The following is a 24,965-nucleotide window of genomic DNA, read 5'->3' as shown; positions in this document are numbered from 1 at the left end:
ACATGAAGCAGAAACGCACGGACGAATTGAAAAGGCACAGCAATAATTCGTAAGTGACCAAACCACACGACTCCGTACCAAAATTTAGTCTTTGGTTTGTGCTCACTTTACAGGATGAGAAGGAGCAGCTATAATCATAGCAACAATTATAAATGTTGGCATAGGATACTGGGACGACTCCGCCGGATTATTTTGACCATGCCTGGAATCGACGAAAATCTACCGATGGACCTAAGCGCAGCGCAGTCGTATCGACGATCGCCAATTCCAACGCAGCGAGGACCACCGGAGCGCGACACCAGATCTCCTGGCGTCGACGTCCATCCCAACATGGACCGTGACTGGCCCGGCCCAACTGATCCCGAGGTCTTCGCCCGACCTCAGCGTCCGCCGACACCGGCGAACACCATCTACGAAGTGCCGCGAATGTCAGTAGCATCCGTCGAAGCAGCGCTGACCCCAGGAATGGAGAACCTGATTGACGAGGTGCTCGACGAGATCAATCGAGAGTCTCCCGTCGATGACATCAGCCTGGGCAGCGAGATAACAGGAACCATCAGACTGCCTGACGTTTCCAGACCTCCGCCCCGTTATGCCAACATCCCAGCGACTCAGACGAGCCACGAGTACCTGGCAATGGCATCATCTACACGAGCTGTAAAATATTAATTCCACCAAATAAAACTAAAATCGTACATATAGACCGAATTAAACCTGCTCGAATTGCAGATCAGGGATGAAGGAAAAAGAATACACAATTACTGGTTTAAAAGATAATCCTGGAATATTTTTCGAGGCCGTCGGAGAAATACGACTTTACATTGCGGCCGGTGTCATGAGTGCCGCACCACAATAATAGATTTGTACCGAACACTTGATTTATCAGATTCTATGCGAGGCGGTTATCCCTCGTGGGACGCGTTAAACGATACACGATACATACTTATAAAATACGTTTGTGCGAAGCTATAATGCCATTATTTTCTATTTACACAAATAATATACATATTATACATTTAAATATGCTTATCGAATATCTTGCGTTATATATATATTCAGCTTTATAAAATTACCAATCGGTTTTCTTACAGTGTACTGTTTAGAGGGAACTGTCCTATTATTAAGAACATTTGTATTAGTGCTAGGACTACTTCGAATAATAAAAGAGTAACCTCTATTTTGCGATCGTAATAAACATTAACGAGCGACCTTATTATAATACTAAACTATCAGAAAACATTAACCATACTAATACTTATTATATGTACATGGTGAAGGGTTTGAAATAGAATAATAAAATTCATATAATTAACGTATGATTATATTTAATGAGCACGGTGGAGGATCCTAATTCCCTTAGAATAAGTACTTTGCAAAATAAATCGTAGCGATCAGTAAGATGTAACCTTAATTCTATACTAATAATTTTGTAACGATGCACCCCTTATGACAAAGCATCGTCCCCGGCTACCACCCTCCGGGAGCCGCCCGACCGATTCCCCGTCGGGCGAGCACAGGGCGCGGTGCGCCCACATCTTTTTAAGTACTTGAAACGCACCGTGTGCGCGGGAAATCCGCCGCACCGGTGCCCTCCCGCACGACGCCGACGAGCGCCGAAGCGAGCCGATCCCCGCCGAAGCGAGCACGCGGGATCGCGCCGCTCCCACCACCGCACCGTCGCCTGACGATCGGCCTCCCTCCTGCCACGCTCACCGCGACGCGCGGTATAAAAAGCCGGCGCGCTCGACGAGGAAGACACTTCGTCTTCATCTCGGCTCTCCTGACGAAGCTACCTCCCGATACCTTCCGAATCCTAGGGCAACACGTACAACGAGGTCCAGAGTTCTGGTTCTCGACTGAGGGTTCTCAGAGTGTTCCCGAACTCTCTGATTGCCCCGACGATCACGGTACCGCGGGGTCGAGCGTGCTCGGCCTCGCCGCGAGAGTTCTCACAACCGTGATCCCGCGATTCTGCCATCCTCTGGTACAACCTACCGCGCTTGCTTACCCGTGCATCGCATACAGCGTTCTGATAGCTGTAGCCGCGTCCCGCGTGTAATATACCGCGCTCCGTATGTCACGTCCCGCGTTCCGTATGTAATATACCGCGCTCCGTATGTCACGTCCCGCGTTCCGTATGTAATATACCGCGTTCCGTTATCAGCGTATATCTTTCTTGTATGTATTAAATATATGTATCGATCACTATGTAATATACCGCGTTCCATTAGCGTCTACTCGTAGCCGCGTTCCGTATGTAATCTACCGCGTTCCGCCTTATCGTAGCCCTGTATACCGCAACGAACTCCGTTCTGTAAAATACCGCGCTGCGTTATCCCTCCCTTGCGTACCGCACCTCGAGGCGAAGACTCGAGTCCCGAGATTTCGTATACCGCGTCGCGTGCACCGGCACTACCGACCACGGTAATTTCCCGCGTCCAGTTCGTGTGTAATACTGAATCCCGAGTATTGTATATGATAGTTTATAGTATAGTTTTGAATATTCGAATAAAGTGCATATTCACATGGCAAATTGATTACTGTTTCTGGGCCTGTCATCGAACTCCCGATCCCGTAAACTCGTCCGCGTTCGATAAAGTCAGGCCGTTACAATTTTAACTCTGATTTATATATACGTATTTAGAATAGAAAAGGGGAAAGAGTACGCTGACGCACACCTATATACATAAACATATATATATATATATTTAATCAATCTCAAAATACAAGTAACTTAAATGCTTTAATTGTAAGATCATTATTATAATATATTCATTTTCACACTCGTAAAACAAGCCCATCCAAGATAATTTCGTATCTATTCCTTACCTGAAATAAGATAAAAGAAAATACATTAATATTTCCATACATACATATTGTTGCGCTCGTCCGCGCGTTCGCTGCACTCACAACACACAGACACACTCGCGAACGCGGCGCGCGATCCCGTTGCCGGGAATAAAGACTCTCAGTAAGAAAGGAACTCGTTTAATGCGGAAATGAGATAATATACAGTCAGCTCGTGAACACGTCTGTTCGGCTCAAAGACCCGGCGGAGAATCTGAATGCCGACATCTGTCAACAAACAACGACAGGCCCGTCGTCAAGCACGTCGTCAGGCAGCGCTTTGCGACTGCCTTCCGGGTTTCTACCGGGCGTCTCGGCTCGGGCGCAACAATATATTAATAAGAATATAAAATAAGATTGAAATACTTATCCTTATTAATTCAGTCTCAACTCACTATTACCTCCTATCACCTATAACAATAACGAAATATATTACTTAATGCACTCTTATACGATAAAACCGTTACATAATCAATAAATAATTATCCTTACAGAGCTAAGCAAAATGTCAACGACAAGCCTTATGTTAAAAGTGAAAAGACTACGTAATTTTGCTTATCGCCTGGATTTAGACGAAGCTAAGGAAAAAGCACGCGGCAAATACTTGAATATATTTAAACAAAAAAAATAAAAACAAAAGAGAAGAAAAGGAAAGAAGAGGAATAATAATAAATATAAATATAATGAATAATAGTAGGCAATAATCATTAATAATAATACCTAAAAAGTAGACAATCCAGGCCGTATAAATCCAACCGTAATAGCATAGCTTTCATACCACCATCCATCCTAAATATTGACGAAAAATAATAATTAACCATACATAACAATTATACTTTATATAACATAACCGCGAGTTGATACTTACTAAAAAGTTCGGGGACCGAACTTCCCTAAGGAGGGAGATGTCACGTCTGACGGTATAATCACTGCTATATTCCAGCCGCATAAATTTTTCGATTTCTAGCCTCCTTGCCCAGCATCTGAAAACAACATTATAATATAATTATCACTCTTTAAAGTAACTGTCAGAATAATCATTACTCAGCTGATGCGAGCACGCGTTCTTAAAATAGCTGACACGAGTCTAGAGAACATGGCTGCCTAAAGGCACCCTTTCAAGTTTAAGCCCCATTTTCATGTATCACACTATAAACTTTTGGACAATCGTTTGCTAAAATTCCTCAGATTCTCTAAAATTGATCGTAAATGGATATTATAAGCTTTATGAGATCCTTTATGTAATATAAATTCAGGTTGATACACGGATCTAACGAAAATGAATGCATGTTCCATAAGAATAAACTAAGGAAATTAAAAAAACCCAGCCTGGGTTGCCAGATTTTTCCCGCTAGATCGGAATATTTGTTATCCGGCCCTGTATTTCCTTTAAAAATTGTGTAGCCTTCATTAATGGAGTAACAAGGTTTTGACTTATATAAAAGTTGTTATATATGATCTAAGATATAAGTTAAAAATATTTATTGACATGGTCAATAATTTTTTTATAATTGTTTATAAAAGTAAGTTGCAAAAATAAATGATTATGTAGTAAATGTTTTTCTATCGAGCGATTCTAATGATTATTCCTTATACGCGTATGTATTGTTTTTTTCTGAAACTATTCATTTCTTATTTTTATTTTAAATTATTAAGAGTCTATATGGCTATATCCTTGTCTTACTCTCTGTGAACTGGCATTAAACTATCCTCGTTTTTCATGAAGCGAATGTTCAATTTTCAATCCCGTTTATTAGTTTAATTAATTTAAATAGAAAATCGGCGTTAACGCTACTGGTGTTTAGAAGCATGACGGATTCCATTTTTATCATAATAATTAAGTGTCAAAATTTTTGTTCAGAAATGGAATTTATTGATCTTAAAATATATAAAAGGCTAAAATATTAATGTAAAAGTGATTTGGTCTTTGTAAGTTTAAAAGGTAAGAAACTCAAAATGGCGGACGTGAAACTTTAATAATTTATAACTCGAGAACGGTAAGAGATAAAGAGATGGGGTTTCTTTTGTTGTGTTCAGACAATTAAAAGCATTATTTTAGGTTGTTTTAAATTTTTGTGTTTTATGGATTTCCGTAATTTTTAATTATATCTCGGAATTAAGAAGAGATATGATGTGAGGGTTTTTGTGAGATTACTTGACATGCTTTGTTGAGTATCTTAAGTGTCTGCAGTGATTTTATTCATCATCTTTAATAATAATTTTATGGTAAATTGTATTGTTAATTAGTTTATTTTGAGAGATACAATAATGATTTATAACCAAAAGTTGTTTGACCCTTTGTGATAGTTCCGGTAGTCACATTAGCTAGGTCTATTAATAATATAATTTAATTGTTTATAACAATCATGTTTGAAAAAATGCTAATGAGATAATTATTATTTTAGTATGATAATGTTCTTTAAGCACAAAAGGTTATATTCTTATGAATAATCTGCTTTTAATTTATTTATTCATATTTTATTTTAGTTTCCTTAATTTATTCTTATGGATCATGCATTTGTTTTTGTTAGATTCGCGTGTCAAACTGAATTTATATTGCATAAAGAATCTCATAAAGCCTGTAATATCCGTTTACGATCAATTGGGGAGATTTTGGGAAATTTTAACAAGCGATTGTCCAAAAGTTTATAGCGTGATTCAGGAAAATGGGGCTTAAGCTTGAAAGGGTGCCTTTAGGCAGCCATGTTCTCTAGGCTCGTGTTATCTACTTTAAGAACGCGTGCTCGCATCAACTGAGTAATGATTATTGTGACAATTACTTTAAAGAGTGATAATTATATTATAATATTGTTTTCAGATGCTGGGCAATGAAGATAGAAATCGAAAAATTTATGCGGCTGGAATATAGTGGTGATTATACCGTCAGACGTGACAATATGGAAGTATCTTTTGAGTACAGATCCAACCGGCAGAAACGTGAAAAGAACGTGCAAGCATCTGCCCGTGAGAAAAAGAGCAGTCGAATGTGCTAGACGTTTGAAACATATTTGCAGCAAAATTTCACAAGTGTATGTCGCTTAAATTGTTGTTTTTGCCGTACAGATCCGACCGGCAGAAACGTGAAAAGAACGTGCAATCATCTGCCCGTGAGAAAAAGAGCAGTCGAGTGTGTTAGACTCTTGAAACATATTTGCAGCAAAATTTCACAAGTGTATAATGTCGCTTAAATTGTTGTTTTTGCCGTATAGATCCGAGTGACAGAAATGCGAAAAAAGCGTGTAAGCATCTGCCCGTCAGGAAAAGAACAGCCGAGCGCGCTAAACTCCCAGACAGCACAAAATATTTATAAAATATTTATAAAATATTTATAAAAAAGATTAAATATTTTAAAAATATATACGTTGAATATTTTGTAAATATTATAATGTCCGGAAAATAAAAGTATCTGAAAGATTATAATAAATATTTTAAAATAAAGTGTAAATAATTATCATCAATATTATTAAAGTTGTTTTTAATTTATGTTATAAATATTTATAGAAATAATTACTGTAAGTTAAGTGGAAATTGTGAAACTGTTATAGCTTCGTGCTGTGAGATGTAGGCTGCGGTCCATTTTGGCGTTACAAATTTTGAAAAATGTTTGATTGATAAATAAGGTGTTACGAAGCGCAGATTTCTTCGTCTTGATTCATGAATCAAATTTTAATAAAGTTAAATAAAGACATAAAGTTTAATAAAGTTTAATAAAGACAAATACATATCGCAGGAATTTAAATATTGCGCAGGGTTTCTCCGGGAGAATGGTGATATCTTTGTTACTAAAGCTTAAAGCAGGCCAAGTTACCGTAATTATGGATAAGAATACGTATTTTAATCAAATGAGTCATTTGAAATGACCGTGTTGGGCGTGTTGCTCAATGACAGTTCTACATATAAAGAATTAAATAAGAATCCGATTAATAGAATAACTACAATGATTAAGGAACTAATTAAAACTTGGTATAACAAAGATATCATCAGCAAAAATGGATATAAACGACTTAATTGCACTAATGGGAATCTACCTCGTTGTTATGGACTACCGAAAGTACATAAAAATGGCTTCCCACTTCGTATTATTATGTCCGCGTTGGGAAGTCCATTGTATGAAATAGCGAGATTATTTCACGATAAAGAGTATGGTCAAGAGACCAATCTGTACCTAAACCTAATGTCACATGTCAAGGACAGTTGGTCTTTCGTCGAAATGATTAACGGTGTGAGAATTGACGATGACGATATATTGGTTTTGTTAGATGTAACCGCACTTTTTACTAACATCCCTAAAAAGTTGGTCATCAAAGCTATAGAAAAACGTTGGAATCATATTGCAAAGAATACGAATAAGTCTTCCTCAGTTCACGCACGCAATAGACCTGATCCTAAGCTCTACCAGTTTCTGTTTCAACAGACGTTTTTACGAACAAATTTTCGGTAGTCCGATGGGATCTTTCCTCTCCCCAATTCTCGCGGATCTAGTTATGGATGATCTAGAAACACACTGTCTGCAGTCGCTCAGTTTTATTGTAACATTCTATCGTAGATACGTGGATGATATTTTTGCGGTAGTCCCTAAGTCGAAAATTGATGAGCTCCTCACGACATTCAATAACTACCACTCTAGATTAAAATTTACGTATGAAATAGAAACAAATTGTGCATTAAATTTCTTGGACACCATAGTGATTCGAGAAAAGAATACATTGATAACGAATTGGTACAGAAAACCAACGTTCTCGGGACGCTACATCAATTATTTCTTGAATCACCCGTTTAAATATAAAATTAACATTATAAGGAATTTAGTGGATAGGGCGATTTTACTCTCGGATAATCGGTTTCACTCTAATAACATTTCAACAGTTAGAAAAATACTTTTAAACAACTGTTTTCCGATTGATGTCGTCAATAAATACATTAATGTCCGTCGAGGCGAGCTAACAACAACAAAAATTGAATAATCCGATTGATGAGAGTGCAGACTTGCAAGCGCGGGGAGATCCTGTCAACTTTGTAACAATACCGTATGTCAAAGGCCTTAGTGCGAACATTGAGCGTACAATGAGGGAAAGTGCTGTGAGAGATGTCAAATTTAAAACACTTTTAACGATTCCGAGGAAGCTAGATTGTGTAATTAAGAAAAGGAAGGACAAATTACAACCTTACAGGCAGACCAATATTGTATATAAGTTAGATTGTGTTAATTGTGACTCTTGTTACGTCGGACAAACAAAAAAACACCTAGAGACTCGCATAAAAGAACATCGGAGCGATGTCAAAAAGCACGTAGATAATCATTCGATTGTAACTAAACACCGTCTCACTCAAAACCACGATTTTGATTGGCAAAATCCGAAAATCCTGTATAGCGAGAGACATTTCAGAAAAAGAGAGATTTCTGAAATGTTTTTCATTAAAAAGAATAAATACACTGTAAACCTCCAGAAGGATACGGAGAATTTGCCCGCGATATACGATTGTGTTATTGAGGCAGTATAATAAGTGATAGAGTCGGATCTGTTTCTGTTGTATTGTTTATGATCTGGTTTGTTATTCCTTACTTTCGGAACGCGTCTTATTGTAATTAGCATTTATCATTGTGACTTTGAATATGGCACGGAATCGAGCCAGTGGAGAAAATGGACAGTCCTTTTTTCTTCGGAATTTGCGTGGCGACTTTCAGAAACTTGTTATTTTATTCTTTTGACGCACTTAACATGTAAGGTCTCACGATGTACTTGCGATATGTCTCCCACTTTTTCATAATTTATATCTGACATACTTATATTTACATTTTATTCGTTCTAGCATGGCGTTCGCATGATGTGGTTTGGGCGCAACGTCTTGCGACGCATGATTTATTGTTGCGTAATTATGTATAATCTCACTTGAAAAGGACCCAATCGGGGTCGAAACGTTGTGAGACGAATAAATAGAAATTGGCCAGTTGGGTCGCTTAATCTCGATTATTTTTATCTACGCACTGGCGGATCCAATAATTTATTCCATTGTTTTTAATAAAGTATTCGTAACGCTAAGTATAGACTATACCCTCTTGTTATAAATTATCATGTGAAATTATAATTTACAAATAAAAAAATTATTTCGTATAAATATATGATATCAGTTATTCCAATAAGTATCACATGTTGATTTTATATACGTTTTCTTAACAGTTATAAAACATTACATACGTTTAGGAAACATAATATTATTCATTGTTTTTTAAAAATATTAAAATTACTATTTTATGTTATGTTATTAAACCCGATTAACGGCGCCGTGTAACAGCGGTCTATGGCCGGTATTCATAGTCGGTTCTTATATTTAAGACCATTTTAAGTACAATCTTAAGATGTCATTAACCAATCACAGAGCCGTATTAGCATCTTAAGATATTACTTAAGACGGTCTTGAAATAAGATCTGATTATGAATACCGGCCTATATAATACCGGCCTTAGCCTTAGGCCCGGTTTCACCAACGTGATTTAATCTAATCGGTCGATTAAATTCACTCTTCGTTTCTTTCTAAGGGGAACAGTTGGAAAGAGACAAAGAGTGAGTTTAATCGACCGATTAGATTAAATCACGTTGGTGAAACCGGGCCTTATTTACAATAGACGCACAGGCCGCGTGTAAAATTTTGTAATATTTAGCTTCTTACAGCAGACTGCTGCAAAAGTACAGTAAGTACTCGTTCAATCACAGATATTATGCACTTCTGTCGCAATTTTAGACTGTATTGTGTTACCAGGGATTCTTCGACCGCAAGGAGAACAATAGACTGTGATTGGTTAAACTATTATACTAGCAAGCGCCGCATTTGACGCGCATGCGCGAAAAAAGGCGGGCTCGTCCCGCTCGCGGCTCGCGGGCGCGGCTCGTCTATCAGTATCATTACTGCCTGGCCGAGTAGAGGATCGAATAAACGGGACCGGCGGGACAACCACAGTAACAAATAACAACGGTGCAGTGTTGTTTAATTATTATACCAGTATATTGTGCCATTTCCTTCGCTATATTCAAGAATTTGTTGGAAATCATAACTGCTGGTAATTATTATATCTCTTCATTAAATAGCATGTTGGATATATAACTTATAAAATTTTATATAATCTTTTTTGATACAACCATCACAATGGCCTATAGTTTATACCGATCACTTAATACGCGTATTAAATAGTAAATAACTAGTAAATTTAGTTTGATTATTGATTGATCAGTTAAAATATACTATAGTTTGTAGTCGCGCGGCTTATCATTGCAGTCGACGACCGACTTCCCTTCTTGGGCTGCATTCGAGGAGCGCGCTATTATAGCGCTATTGCATCATTCTGTCTTTATCGCTCATCAGATGTAAAACAAGGATAGAATAAGCAAATAGCGCTAATAGCGCGCTCCCCGAATACAGCCCATATGTAACGTGATTACGACGTGCAATGGTATCTCGGTATCGCGTTATCGTGACATCGCCGGGAAGGGCGCGAAGATCCGGCGAACGATGATCCTCGGAACATGATGCGATTTATGTAGTCGTATACCTGTCCTCGCGGAAAGTAACAGACGAGAGAGAGAGAGAGAGAGAGAGAGAGAGAGAGAGAGAGAGAGAGAGAGAGAGAGAGAGAGAGAGAGGAGTTACGCAAGGTACGATTTACATATAGGTATGATGCCCGCGAGTGTCGCAATATTTCCATGGAGATGTACATTTGGAGGTATTCGCGTTAGACTTTCCTCCAGCATTCTATCGTTGAGCGATGTTTACTATTTGATAAGCGTATCAAGAGATCGGTGTAAACTAGGCCAATAACTGGTCAAATTGGTCGTTAAATTTTGTTACATTTCCAGATACGAAGTCCAAAACTGCCAGGCCGAGTAAAGGATCGAATAGGCGGGACAACTAAGTAACAAGTAACAACGGTGCGGTGTTGTTTAATTATTATACCAGTATATTGTGCCAGTATTTCCTTTGCCATATTCAAGAATTTGTTGGAAATCATATAACTACTGGTAATTATTATATCTCTTCATTAAATAGCATGTTGGACACATAACCTATAACATTTTATATAATCCTTTTTGATACAACCATCACAATGGCCTAGTTGTTATATCTTGTCAATAATACATGCTGCAATGTCAGTATTGTTATATACCTCATTGATTGGTATTAGTATAAGGTATAGTGTACAGTATTATTTCTTATTATTCAATTACAAAGAAATAAGCTTATATATTTCATAGAAATATAAATTATATCAAAAGCAGCATATACATTGACAGATTTTCATATGCAATTATAATGATTTTCAGTATATGTAGGTATATGTATAAATATATCTATGAAGTTTTATTTTTTAATAATGAATACTGCGATTAATAACATTAAGCTTGTGTGCGTTAGTACTATATATATATATATATATATATATATATATATATATATATATATATTCACGGCAAACCGCATATATAACATCGTGTTATTTTTATAACCTATTTATGCAAACGTTACTTCTGTAGTAACTTACGATACGATAATTCCTCCGCGTAAACGGGAGATTTTATAGTAACTATTGTGATCGGAAATCAAGAGCCACCGTTGAAAGTAGTGAAGGTTACGTTTCTCTGATTGAGAGACGACGACGTATCTTAATATGAATTACTGTAAGTTACTACAGATGTACTCACTCGCATAAACATATAGTTCGACAACTTTTACAAGACATCATATACGTACGTGTGCAATTTTGGATATACCTTCCTTCTTTTAAAGATCTCCTCGACATCAGCTCTCTGTGGTTAATACTTTATATATTTCACTTACTACGTTTACGCGAGCGTAGTAAACTTACGATAATTCCTTCGCGTAAACAGAATTTTCCTTCGCGTAAACGGGATTTTGTAGTAACTTACGATAATTTACTCCGCGTAAACGAGTGAATTATCGTAAGTTATTACTACAGAAGTAACGCTCGCGTAAACATACAGTTTGACAACTTTTACAAGGCATTTGTAGATACACCTTCCTTCTTAAAGATCTCTCGGCATCAGCTCTCTACGGTCAATACTTATATATATTTCACTATCTGTCACGACGCGGCAACGATCACGACTATCACACACTTACACTTATCCTTTTCTAGGTTGTAAAAAACTGTCACGCACTGCGACAGTGCACGAGTGCAATCTCGTGTCAAAAATGGGAAAGTGACACACCAGCCGCCATTTTTGTCCGACGTGGACGTTTCTTAAAAAAAAATTTTCCACATTTAGACTTTGGGCACGTAACGGAAAAAAAAGACTCTTATTTATAAATCAAACCCCAAGCTATCGATCGAACCTACTTAGAAATTGATCCGTTCACTCGTTATTGAGATCTCAAAATCTCGGATACTCGCAACTCATGCGTTCGCGTAAAAGAGTCACGGTGCGTCTCGCTTCGCGCGTACTTGGCGCGAGACACTACCGTGTCTCTTGATATTGTTGTATAATGAGGGTATGAAGATTCCCGTTCTGAATTTCTTTCGGCTGGATGTAAGGCGGTTCCACTGACGCAAAACACGCAAAACACGCATTGTCCATAGATTGCACGTTGATCACCGCTCTCCTCGTTTTAATGTCTTGAGGTAATTTCAAGTGACACCCCGCGCGCAAAGGATTGTACCTGTTGACGTTCACCGTCAAATTGAGGATTCGCGACAACGCCCATCCACTGTCGCGTTCCTGGAACTTCTCGAAGGACGCTAATGTAGGTTCGATAACGTGCTGCTCGTACCACTCGCGCAAGTTCGATGTACAACAGAGTTTTTTGTTTTTTGTGTTCAGATTCTTATTGTCACGTTTATCGCCCGCCAAACGTTTAAACTCCCCGTTGAACGCGGTGTTCACTTTGACGCAGTTATGTGTTTTTATAATGTCTCGCACTTGCTCGAGCACTACGCTGCCGGCGTCTTCCAAAAACTGTCGCGGTTCTATGTAGTCTGCATTAATTACCGCGCCGGTCATTATACGCGTTTCGAACGCGGCATCGATCTCTCGATGCCAAACGAGTTTCGCCGCGCGCGTGTCGCCACTGCTACCGGTGTCCGCATAATCACCACCGCTATGGATAAAAAATGTCTTTCCAATCGTGTCTTCGCACCTTCGATTCGCGCGATTCTGGCTACCAACGATTGTCTACGCCCGATCGAGAGCCGCGGACGTTTGGACTACTGCGGGCCTCGAGCTGCTTGACGAATTTCGCGCATTTCAGCGCCCATGAAAAATTCACCCAAGGTAGCGACTTGGTGGGACAGCTCCAATAGATCGCGTTCGGTTTTCTTGGATTGCTTCATGTTTGATCTATTTGATCTAAGATTGTGACAAAACTATATATACGTGAATCTTTTTATTTTTTTCGCGATCAGTTTCGCACTATTTTTTTATTAAATTGGTTCACAGAGTCTTTTTTACAGAGCACTTGCACGTGATAATGTTTAACCATAAAATAACAAAGAAACCGCAATACTTTTTGACCGATGTATTGCTGCACATATGCTCTCAAATCATACTACTGCGGCTTGACGCGCTTTATCCCTCGTTATATACCCTTTGCTCTCTCGCTCTCTCGCTCTCTTTCTCTCTCTTTCTCTCTCTCTCTTTCTCTCTCTCTCTCTCTCTCTCTCTCTCTCTCTCTCTCTCGCTTCAACTAAATCTTGAAAGATCATTTCTTCCTTTGTTTTGCGTACTGCGTCGTAAAAAATAGTGTGAAATAGTTTAGTCTACGCGATAATACCCCCTTTTTGTAGAAAACTTTTGCTTACGGCGCTCGCGAAACATGCCCCGACAGGTTCGATGCGTCATCGGGTCGATCATCGTCGATGACGTCATTTCTTCTTTTGTTTTGCGTACTGCGTCGTAAAAATAGTGCGTAATAGATACTGCGACCCTTTTTCCCTCGATCTCGCAATCCGGGGGAGGGCAATGGATTGACGGAACGCGAAGCTAAATTGAGACACACAATAATTGGGCGCCAGGCGCGACTAATCGCACCACCGTACAATACTCTATACAACGCGATGTCCCTGACAATACCTCAGGTCGTAGTTTCACTTCAGGGAATTTGGAGAGGAGGCGTAACGCAATTAACCACACAAAAACATAATAATAAAAGATCACGATGATCACATGTAATATATTTGAGCAGTTAGTGTAGGTGCAGATATAATGTGTTTGCAATGTAATATCAGTCAGTGTAAATGTAGGTATCGGATTCCCCGAGGTAGGAAGGAAAAAGGAGTGGATGACCACGGAAATTTTAGAGCTCATGACCGAAAGAAGGATACAAAAACCAAATCCTCGGGTATACAAAGAAATCAATAAAAAGATCAGGAGAAAATGCAGAGAGGCAAAAGAACAGTGGATGTCTGAGAAATGCAAGAAAATCGAAGTACTTCGAGAAAAACATGACGCGTTCAATTTACACAAAAAAGTGAAAGAAATGACAAATCGTGCCCGAAGACATCAAGTTCTAACCCTACGAGATGCTAACAACGAAATAATCACGGGAGTGGAAGCAAAACTGCAAGTATAGAAGAGATACGTGGAGGAGCTCTTTGATGACGACAGACCAAATACGCCGCCGCAAGTATACGAAAACATAAATGAGTGCGGCCCAAAAATTACCAAGAACGAGGTTGTCCACCCAATAAAAGCTCAGAAAAACAGAAAAGCCACTGACCTAGACAGCGTATATGCTGAAGTCATCAAACTGATAGCCGACCGAGAAGGTAAGGGACTAGATCTACTGATCGCACTTTTCAATGCAATTTATAGATAAGGTAATATCCCTTTTGACTGGTTGAAATCAACATTTATTACTCTGCCTAAAAAGACTCAGGCCTCACGCTGTGATGACTATCGCATGATTAATCTCATATCTTATGTTCTAAAAATATTCCTTAGAATAATTCACACCCGAATCTTCAGGAAATGCGAGTACCAGCTGGATGAAACCCAATTCGGATTCAGGAATGGTCTTGGCATTCGCGAAGCGTTGTTCTCCTTGAACGTATTAACACAAAGATGCAGAGACATGAACATCAATGTATTTGCATGCTTCATTGACTATAGAAAAGCATTCGACTGCGTCAAACATCATAAGATGATTGAGATCCTCAGAGCGACTAGGATCGACAGAGAAAAAATACGCTTAATCTCAAACCTCTACTGGCAACAAACCGCAGAAGTTAGACTGGAATCAGCAACGTCGGAAACAACTCTCATCAAGAAAGGAGTGCGGCAGGGATGTGTCTTATCACCACTACTATTCAATATATACTCGGATGCTATTTTCAAGGAAGCTCTAGAGGAAATTACTGATGGAATCAGGATTAATGGCAGGACGATTAATAATATCAGATATAACGATACCGTTGTGTTAGCAGAGAACATGCATGACTTACAAAACATGATGGACCGTATAGTTCGACACAGTGAAAGTTTTGGCCTCTTCACGAATACTACGAAAACCAAAACCATGGTTTTCTCTAAGACACATGTGCGTGCACATCTGATTATTAAGGGGGCAACTGTGGAACAAGTCTCGTCCTTCAAATATCTTGGAACCATCATGACCAGTCTATATGACCTAAGAAAGAGATCAGATCAAGAATCAAACAGGCTAGAAAAACATTTACGAATATGAAGACGTTCTTCACGAGATCGGATCTAAGTTTGGACCTCAGGGTCCGTATGATCAGATGCTACGTATTCTCTACCCTGTTATACGGTTGCAAAAGCTGGACTCTTGACCCAAATACGGAAAAGAAAATAGATGCTTTCGAGATGTATCTGTACCGTCGTATGTTGCGCATATCATGGGTAAATAAAATAACCAATGAGGAAGTCCTCAGCCGTATGCATAAGCAAAAGGAACTCATGTTGACAATCAGGGAGAGAAAGACGAGATATATAGGACACCTAATGCGAGGAGAAAGATACGAACTCATGCGACTGATCATTTAAGGCAAGATTCAAGGGAAGAGATCCATCGGCAAGCGCCAAAATTCTTGGCTGAAAGACATCAGAAGATGGTTTGGCTGTACTTCAGTGGACATCTTTCGCATGGCCGTATCTAAGACTATGTTGGCCATTTGGATCGCCAACCTTCGAAAGGAGACAGCGTCATAAGAAGAAGAAATGTAGGTATAATGTGTTCGAGCGAATCATATTCGAGATCAGACCATGCGGTAAAGAGAGATCAACGGCTGAGAATCGACGCCGATGAAACGAGCTAACGCGAGGATGTTGAATAGATTACTACAAGAATGTCGGATACGTTGACGCAAGAATGCCAGAAAAACTACTGCAGGAAACGGACGCGATAATGTCGGATAGAGTAACACCGGAATATTAGGATATATGAACGCGATAATGTCGAATGTTTAGCACGAAAGAATAACGCAACAGACGAACGCCAAGATAGTCGACGCAGATAAACGCACGACAGATTACCGCAAAAAATGAACGCGAAGCTAACGCAATAAATGAACGCAAGAAAGCTTACACAGAAACAATATTCACACTAACTTAAGGTAACGCGGTACCTCACTACGGCAATTCTTCAGTTTAGCTACCTCAGCACAGAAATCGATGAAATTAGGCTTATTCAACGCGTTTTTTCACGAAACGAAAAAATCTGGCAAAAAAAAGTGTCGCTCTGCCCCGCAAAGCAAGATATTAATCGTTAAAGTTGACAGGAATCAGGTTATAATTCCTGTCATACCGACGAGATGTAGCGACTACGGACATGCCCCGCGGCCACATACGCATGCTCCATGGCCGCACGCGCATGCAAAAGTGCGCGAATTTGAAACTAGTGCGCGAAATGAGAACTACAATAAAACAAATGAATCGCGCTAAAATCATACGTGAAGTCGCAGGCACGTGCAATGTCATTTACAACCTGCATATCTCTTACAATGGCATACTCAGTCCAGCAATTAAACAATAATCCGTGGCTTGCGATTCAGGACATCGTTGGCAATGCAAATACGTGGCCGAAATTTACACGGCACATGTTCTGGGATAAAAATTTTACGGATCATAACTGAATGATTATTGTCAATTTGGCATTTATAAATGGGGTATCGGAAAAATTTTTGCATAATATATTAGCTTACACGCTAAAAAAATACATACACAGCTGAGAGGAAGCGCAATATTGAGTATAGATATTGATATTTAAATCGTAAGGTAATTCTTTCAATATTAATTGATAATTATAGCAAACAAGTATATTGTTTTTTATTCTTTGTAGCAATTGGGACAAATGCGACGCAGCCGTACAGTTACAGCCTTTTAGATAGAGAAATGTTAGATCTTAATGGCAATCCAATAAATAAATAAAATTGAATGTATTATTTTGAAGTTATGATTTTCATTAAAGCAGATATTTTGTATTTAACTATTTAAAGCGCGTCACTAACCTACATAGGTTAGTTGACGCGCTTTAAACACTTAAATACTTTTAAAGCGCATCATCTAACCTATGTATGTATTCAAACGTTAAATGTGGGTGCGACCGTATTAGTCTACTCAAAGTGATTTATTTCGAATCTCATATCGTAAGTTCGGTTACACAGTAACCATCATATATATCCTTGCAGATAATATAAAGAAACGAAAAACTGTCTCCTTCGCGTTGCTTGCAGTATATGGCACACTCTTCTGCGTGTTCACAATGAGTGGATACATCTATTCATGGCTTCCGTGAACCATTTCCAAGGAAAGTCCTACGACCACCTGTAGCCCCAGGTTAAACAGTAGGTGAAGCCACCCAGCGTCCAGGAACACGTAAAAAGCGAATCTCCAAAGCTCGAGCCGCTTGTCCGATCTGTAAATGAAAACACTGTCGATCGGCATCGACCCGGAAGGATCACCTTGCGACCGCACGCGACGCCCCGACATCCCAAACGAACATTCACGAAAACCCCCGCGTCATAATGGAGAAAGCATGGGACAACGCTGGCGAGGAAGCCCACTCAGGGCAGTAGCGAGTAAGTTATAAATAAGTTGCGCGACAGCGGTCGCCGAGCGGCGGCTTGCAGAGCCCTTACGGTCTCACGATCCACCTTATTTGATTTTCCTTTTGGAATGACGATGCCCGGTTCGACCGGGAGTAGATTTATTTGGTTTTGAATCTGTGCGTGAATCGCGGTAACGCACAGTTAAGTTATAGGGTCGAAACACACACAATCTTCATAGCGCGGGAACTTAGTGTACGTACCGCGCGTGCTACGCGAGTAGGAGGCAGAGTGCCGACTCCCGGGGTCCCCAAGAGGGGGCCTACGAAAAACCAGCGCGATTCGAACACGCGAACATATTTACAGAACAACCCGCGGAAACGCGAACGGGACGCCATAGCCCAAAACGGCTGAAGGGGCATCCAGAGGAAGGCCCAACCGACCCCTAGAAGCGATCGCGAGCGAAATCCGAGCACCCGGACATGCAGTCCGCCGGACAATCCGCGAATTTCCGAACCGAGCGTCGTAGCGGAGAAAGTCCGAAGGTGCGCACTGGGGGAGATTAAACAGACCCTAGGAATCGATCGCGAGCGAAATCCGAGCACCCGGACATGCAGTTCGCCGGACAGTCCGCGAATTTCCGAACAGGGCGTCGGAGCGGAAAAGGGCCGAAGGTGCGTACTGGGGGAAGTTAAATAGGCCTTAGGGATCGATCGCGAGCGAGATCCGAGCACCCGGACATGCGGTTCGCCGGACAATCCGCAAATTTCCGAACCGGACGTCGTGGCGGGAAAAGGCCGAAGGTGCGTCCTCGGGGATACCTAGTACACCCGAAGAACGAATCGCGGTCGAGATCCGACCATCCGGACGGTGGGTTGCCCGGACAGTCCGGGAAACCGGTAAACCTAGACATCGGCCACGGGAAGTTAGGCCGGAATACGGTTAGTAGGGACTAGGAGAATAGGCACCAGGGTCGCCGCCATCGGCGGACACCTAGAAAGCGACCTGGACGTCGTCTCCAGGAAGTCGACCCGAAATCGGCATTAGGGACGTAGGAGAGGCCGTGCGCACGGGTCGGCGCCCTCAAAAGTCTATTTTTCGAAGAGTTGAAAAACCACTACCCGGGAGCCGATTAAGCGCGTCGTAAATAATGTACTGGCGGCTGAAATTTCCATCGGGAACATCTGGCGCACACCTGGCGAGCCGAAACTCGTAAACAGCTATTGTATCTGCGTAGAATGGAAAGTTACCGCGAGGAGAAAGCGGCCGAGACCCCATGGTGGGGGTAAAACTTCGAAGGTAGGGAGCCCGAGAGAGGAATATTCCTCGAGGCAGTCTCTCGTGGGCGCTCGAATGGTAGCTATCTTCTCGCGCGTATATCCCGGCGTATCGTAGTTAATATCGCGAAAACGTACCGGATTACGATTTGTAAGCCTACCACAGTGTCCGAAACAAACGGGAACGCCCGCACATAGCGTTACATGACGCCGATACGAAAGGCGTACGGTTTTTCGCGTACCGGAATCGTGAAATCGCACTTTGCGAGACGTGCGACCGCCATCTTGCGCGGCATCAGTAATTGTGAACCACCACCATTGTGAAACGATAGTTAACAATAAAAGCAATAATTATTTGCAAAAATATATATAGAAATATCAGTTACTTACCTTCAACTTACCTGAACAAGCGGCTGTCCGGCCATCTGTGTGTTAGCGTTGACCGAGCTTCAAGGTCATCATCGATCCTGCATCAGAGGAAACCATAGATGAAGGACCCGTGGCGGAAACCTGAAAAGAAACGGCATTAATCGTAGTTATAGTGACAGTTCTCATACTTACCTAGTATCGCGGCATCTCCCAGACGTGGTGATCCTGGACATCGGTGAGCAGCGGTGATCCATGACATCGACGATGGTGATGAGGCACCCGTAGACGAAACCTGAAAATAAAAAAGAATTAGTTGCGTTGACTTACCTTAGTGCGGGGACTTACCCGATCAAGCGGTTGTCCGGCCATCTTGATTCCACGGATGAGACAGGCGAATGATGGATAGCGGAGGCATTAGGCAGAGCAGCACAGAAGAGGCACCCGTGGCGGGAATCTAAAAAGTGAAAGGGTTAAGGAGATATACGTATATATATATACCTGATCAAGCGGCTGTCCCTACCGGCGGACTACCGGCATCCCTGGCTGGCCGATCGAGGTCATACCTAGCGGTATCTAGAGCACAGGCGATGCTGACTAGGCACCCGTGGCGGGATGAAAAAATAAAATTGTTTAAACAAATTGTTCAACTTTTGGGGCGTTTGCATTACGAATACCTACCTTCTCGGTAGTTTAAGGTTAAACCGAGTGGCGACCGATGACTTAGGGTGCAGTCCCATGGAGCGTATTGCGCGTATCGCGGATTGCGCGTATCGAGAATCTGACCAATCACAGACGTTCCGCTATTTTCGATACGCAGGAGTTTCATTCCTATGGTCCCATGGCGCGGAATTCGCGTAAGCGGATCAAGCGGATAAACAATCACGAAACGCTTTTCATTATTTCCTTCATCTAAACAATCTCATGATTGGTAAACCGCCGATCCGCTTACGCTAATTCCGCTTCATGGGACCATAGGAACGAAACTGACTTCTGCACAGTCACTTCTCTACAATTGACAGAATCGCTTGTAAAGAGAATCGCATAAGCATCAATTAATTAAAATTAATTAATTATATTTGTAAAATCTGTGCAAACTAAATACATACTGTGAGATCATAGAAAGAAAGAGAACAGGCGAAAAAATATCCATAGTGTGTAAGTAAATTTTATTAAATGTTAATTTGTTTAACATAATTAAATTAAAAAATTTGCAATTGGTTTTACAGGTGTAGAATGAAATAAAAAACAATATTGCTTTCGCTTTTGTTATTAACAAAGCGTCTAAAACACTGCAATTATAATATTTTCATTAGGCAGGAAATATATCGTAAAATTATTAAAATGTATGCGCTTTATTCTATACTAAAAAAAAGTGAGAAAAAAACTATTAATAAAGGAAAACGAAAATATTGGGTCAGTCCAATATTTACTATTGAACGACGGTTAGCACAAGGAGCAAGCAATAATCTTGTTAATGAACTAGAGCAACAAGATCGTGAAAAATTTGTTAATTATTTCCGAATGAAACCGGCACTTTTTGAGAAATTATTACAATTGATCAGACCTTCGATTACTAAACAATCTGTGGTTCGAGAAGCTATTCCACCTGAAACAAGATTGCATATAACTATCAGGTACTTGGCAACAGGAGATAGTACGCGATCATTATCGTATGCCTTTCGTATTGGACATAATACTGTCTCTAAAATAGTGTCAGAGACTTGCGAAGTCATTTGGAATAATTTGAAAGATACCGTTTTTATAAAAAATGATGAAAGCAGCTGGCAAAATGTTGCCGATGATTTTGAACGGCTTTGGAATTATCCCAACTGCATAGGAGCCATTGATGGAAAACATGTAACCTTCCAGGTGACGTATGAATAACTCATGTAATTAAAATTAAAATTAAAACTAATTATAACTAATTAAAACTTACACTGCAAACTTATATATTTTACATTAATATTGCACATAAATGTTTTTTATTGCAGGCTCCACCGAATTCCGGTTCGACATATTATAACTACAAAGGAAATCACAGTATCAATCTCCTAGCAATTAGCGATGCCAAATATCGTTTTATTATTGTCGATATCGGAGGCGAAGGCAGACAGAGTGATGGAGGAATTTTTTGTAACAGCCTTATTAAAAATTATTTTGAAAACGCTTTATTAAAGCTACCAAATCCTAAGTCAGTTCAGATTGATGGACCAGTTCTCCCTTATGTGCTGCTAGCAGATGAGGCCTTCCCCTTAACAAACTTCATGATGAGACCATATCCACGGAGTGGAAGGCTAAATCTACCACAAAAAGTATTTAACTACAGACTCAGTCGAGCAAGAAGAGTAGTAGAAAATGCTTTTGGGATATTAGCACAAAGATGGAGAATTTATAGAAAGCCAATAATATCAAGCGTTGCTAACGTAAAGAAAATTGTGCAAGCAACAATAGTATTGCATAATTTTATTATTAATAATGGAGAACAAATGCAGTTACAAGATAGATATATGCATATTAGTAATGACGAGGATCATTCAACGATTTCCGGAGGGCTTTGCTCATTACCAATTCATCGAGGAAGGGCATCTCAAAGTGGAATCGAAGTTCGAAACGCATATACTGCATTTTTTAATGGAAATGGTGCATTACCTTATCAATGGGAAAGAGCTATAGAGAATAATTTTTAACTTTATATAAAACTTTATTATTTTAAAAATATATAACTTTATATAATATGTATTAAAAATATATAACTTTATATATATCGTACTTTTATATATCGTATGTTTAGCATATATTTAAAGCTTATATAATTAATATAACATGAAAAGCACAAGTTAGTGAAATGATAAAGAACTTTCTAAATTATAAATGTCGGTTAATATTTTTATCTCTAATTGTGCCCTATCCCGTGGTGGCAATGCTCGTAGTCGACTTCCTATTTGGAGGAGAAAACCGTCAACAGCATCAGGCGTCTTTTTCGACTCTTCAATGTTTGATAAGATTACTCTTTTCATTTCAATATCTGAGCTATCATCATGTTCTTTTATTTCTGAAATGTAAAAACAATGTCTTTTTTACAAATTAAAGATTGGAATTATATTAAAGAAATACTGGAAAAATAATGAAAATTTACTTCTTTTCTTTGATGACTGCGACTTAAATGAGGAAGAATTATTAGTTGCTGGATCAGATGTGTTGGCCCAGCTATCTAACGAGATAGAATCTGATGAACTTTGAGGTAATGGAACCTTTTCAGCAGTATTGGTTATCGATTGTATTGGACATTCATCGATGTCTGCCGGTAGTGCCGGTAAACTAGTGACTGTGCTATAGTATTAAATAAATCAATTTATAATTGTAATAAATTTTCTTTAATTTTACAAAAAATACTTACGGTGATTTTCCTATTATGTCATCTAGGAATTTCATCTGGTTGTACAAAGCAAAAGTCATCTTATCATTTTTTATACTTGCAGAAGATCCACTCGGTATGTATGCGTTTTCTTTTTTCTTCGCTTTAACATAGCTGTCGCGAAGTTGTTTCCAGCGTTTTTGAACAAATTCTAGATTTTCGTTTTCTTTAATATTAAAAAAATCAAAATTTGGAATTAGTTTTTAAAAGAGAAAACATATAATACTTATTGCAGTATTAGTTGAAATATTTTATTATATACATTTTATTATATTATGTAACTTGTAAAAACGTACCTCCCATTAAATTTCCAACTTCTTTCCATAATGCCTTCTTTTTTAAACTTGTTCTGTCTTTAAGAGGTATACGGTGGTCATATAATGCAGGTCTAGAGTATACAGCATTAACAAGCGCCTCATTATATTCACTTGTATTAGTTGTTTGAATGCTTGTCGATTGATCTTTCTCAACTGTAAACATAAAATACGTATGAATATGTATATATATGAATATATATATATATATATATATATATATATATATATATATGTATATAAACCAGTGTGCATTTATCATAAAATTTGATTGTTATAATTATTATTTTTAGATAATTACTAATAGTTGCAACATTGTTGTCATCAATGTGTAAAAGATGTTTTTCCTCATTATAATGTTTCAAACAATTATGTTGTAGCAAGCTAACATCTACAAACCCATCAAGTAGCCCGTCAAGTAGCCACCCACAGTATCCACATTTTATTGGCTGTAAAAAGTAAAAAGAATAATAAACATAAATAATTTGTTATTCATAATGAAATATATTCCTATTTATATTAAACTGAAATAATCAATGCAAACTAGAGAAATGTTTCATCAAATTTTAAATTAATTTCAAAATATTATTAAAAAGCACAATGTAAATACAAGCAATTACAAATATTACAATAATATTAAAAACTGCTAATTAGATACTTACAGGACTTTTATCTCCTTCGTTGTTCATCATCATTTGCAACAAGAACTTCCGAAATCAGTGTCTTCTGTTTTGGCTCTCTTTCAAGCTGTTTATATTCGACGCATATTACGCTACAATAATGGATTCGGCGGAACGGCAGCGTATCGAAAATAGCGGAACGTCTGTGATTGGTCAGATTCTCGATACGCGCAATCCGCGATACGCGCAATACGCTCCATGGGACTGCACCCTTAGAGGACAAAATCGCGTACCCCGTAGCCCGATTACATATCGTTCGGTTACAACCTCACCCATCGTAACTGTGTAATACGTGAAGAAGCCAAGCTTCACGAGGGTAATGAGGATGATAAAGAGAGGTGGTGGGAAACATGTGTAGTGATCGGCGTAGTACTTTCGGTCCCGGTCCTCCGTGAGGAATTCATCGCCGATCATGCGGACCATCATGATAACGGCATAGCTATCACGCACACCGTTCCGCGCGCGGCCGCTGGTATCACCACGGCTGCGGTCCGATTTACGCTCACAGCGTTGTAAGCATTGCTCTATCTTCGTTTGATATTCGATGTGCAACGAAGATAGTGCAACGAAGCGTGTGAGCGTGAATCGGACCACAGCCCACGTCGATAGCATACACATCGCGAGCTGGTAGGCTCGACACCCCGCGCGACAGAGAGTACGCGTTCACTCAGCTCGGCCAAAACATTCGGACGAACGACGACGACGACGACGGCAACGTTGGGGAGGACGACGCGACGGTGCACGAGATGCTGTTTGCCCGCTCGGACTCGCAAATCCACCCGTGCCGATAGCGAGCATCAACGCGGACATTGGATGCGCTTGACGCTCGAAGGAAGGTAAGTGGCCAATGGAAGGAAGAGGCAGTCATATAGGTATGATTGCCTGTTATACTCTATAAAAAGAAGAAAAATAAGTTCAATTTAATTATTTATAAACTTTTTTTATTTTGAATTTTTAAAGTAATTTACTCAAAAAGTTAAAACAACCTAACTTCCGAAGCGCGGATCTAGTTCGCGGCTGGCCAGGGTTCGGAGTACGCGCGGTACGCGGGCG

The 24,965-nt window shown here is 39.7% G+C and overlaps 2 protein-coding genes and 2 long non-coding RNA genes across 6 annotated transcripts; 3 read left to right on the top strand and 1 right to left on the bottom strand.

Annotated features, from left to right (window-relative positions):
* On the top strand, nucleotides 1–2,566 carry LOC139812867 (uncharacterized). The gene is made up of 2 exons (XM_071777975.1): nucleotides 1–657; nucleotides 730–2,566. The coding sequence occupies exons 1-2, from the start codon at nucleotides 115–117 to the stop codon at nucleotides 775–777; spliced, it is 591 nt and encodes a 196-aa protein (XP_071634076.1). The 5' UTR covers nucleotides 1–114; the 3' UTR covers nucleotides 778–2,566.
* A 117-nt stretch (nucleotides 2,567–2,683) lies between these two features.
* On the bottom strand, nucleotides 2,684–3,936 carry LOC139812868 (uncharacterized). 3 transcript variants are annotated; one of them, XR_011731967.1, is made up of 4 exons: nucleotides 3,892–3,936; nucleotides 3,716–3,830; nucleotides 3,568–3,636; nucleotides 2,684–3,258 (listed from the first exon to the last, which is right to left on the bottom strand). It is a non-coding gene; the product is annotated as an uncharacterized lncRNA (long non-coding RNA). The 3 variants fall into 3 exon arrangements; XR_011731968.1 differs by having other exon boundaries at nucleotides 3,897–3,934; XR_011731966.1 differs by lacking the exon at nucleotides 3,892–3,936 and having other exon boundaries at nucleotides 3,716–3,885.
* Nucleotides 3,937–5,539: 1,603 nt separating this feature from the next.
* On the top strand, nucleotides 5,540–19,505 carry LOC139812869 (uncharacterized). Its single transcript, XR_011731969.1, has 4 exons — nucleotides 5,540–5,604; nucleotides 5,666–9,904; nucleotides 10,698–10,859; nucleotides 17,546–19,505. It is a non-coding gene; the product is annotated as an uncharacterized lncRNA (long non-coding RNA).
* Nucleotides 19,506–21,449: 1,944 nt separating this feature from the next.
* Nucleotides 21,450–23,072, top strand: LOC139813385 (uncharacterized; the record flags this gene model as incomplete). Its single annotated transcript, XM_071778887.1, has 1 exon — nucleotides 21,450–23,072. A coding segment is annotated over one exon (741 nt), but the record flags the coding sequence as incomplete, so codon positions are not given.
* Between the last annotated feature and the right edge of the window lie 1,893 nt (nucleotides 23,073–24,965).

This window comes from Temnothorax longispinosus, chromosome 5, assembly GCF_030848805.1.
Source record: "Temnothorax longispinosus isolate EJ_2023e chromosome 5, Tlon_JGU_v1, whole genome shotgun sequence".
Taxonomy (NCBI): domain Eukaryota; kingdom Metazoa; phylum Arthropoda; class Insecta; order Hymenoptera; family Formicidae; genus Temnothorax; species Temnothorax longispinosus.
Note: the sequence above shows the minus strand (reverse complement) of the source record. Positions and strands in the feature narration are given on the sequence as shown.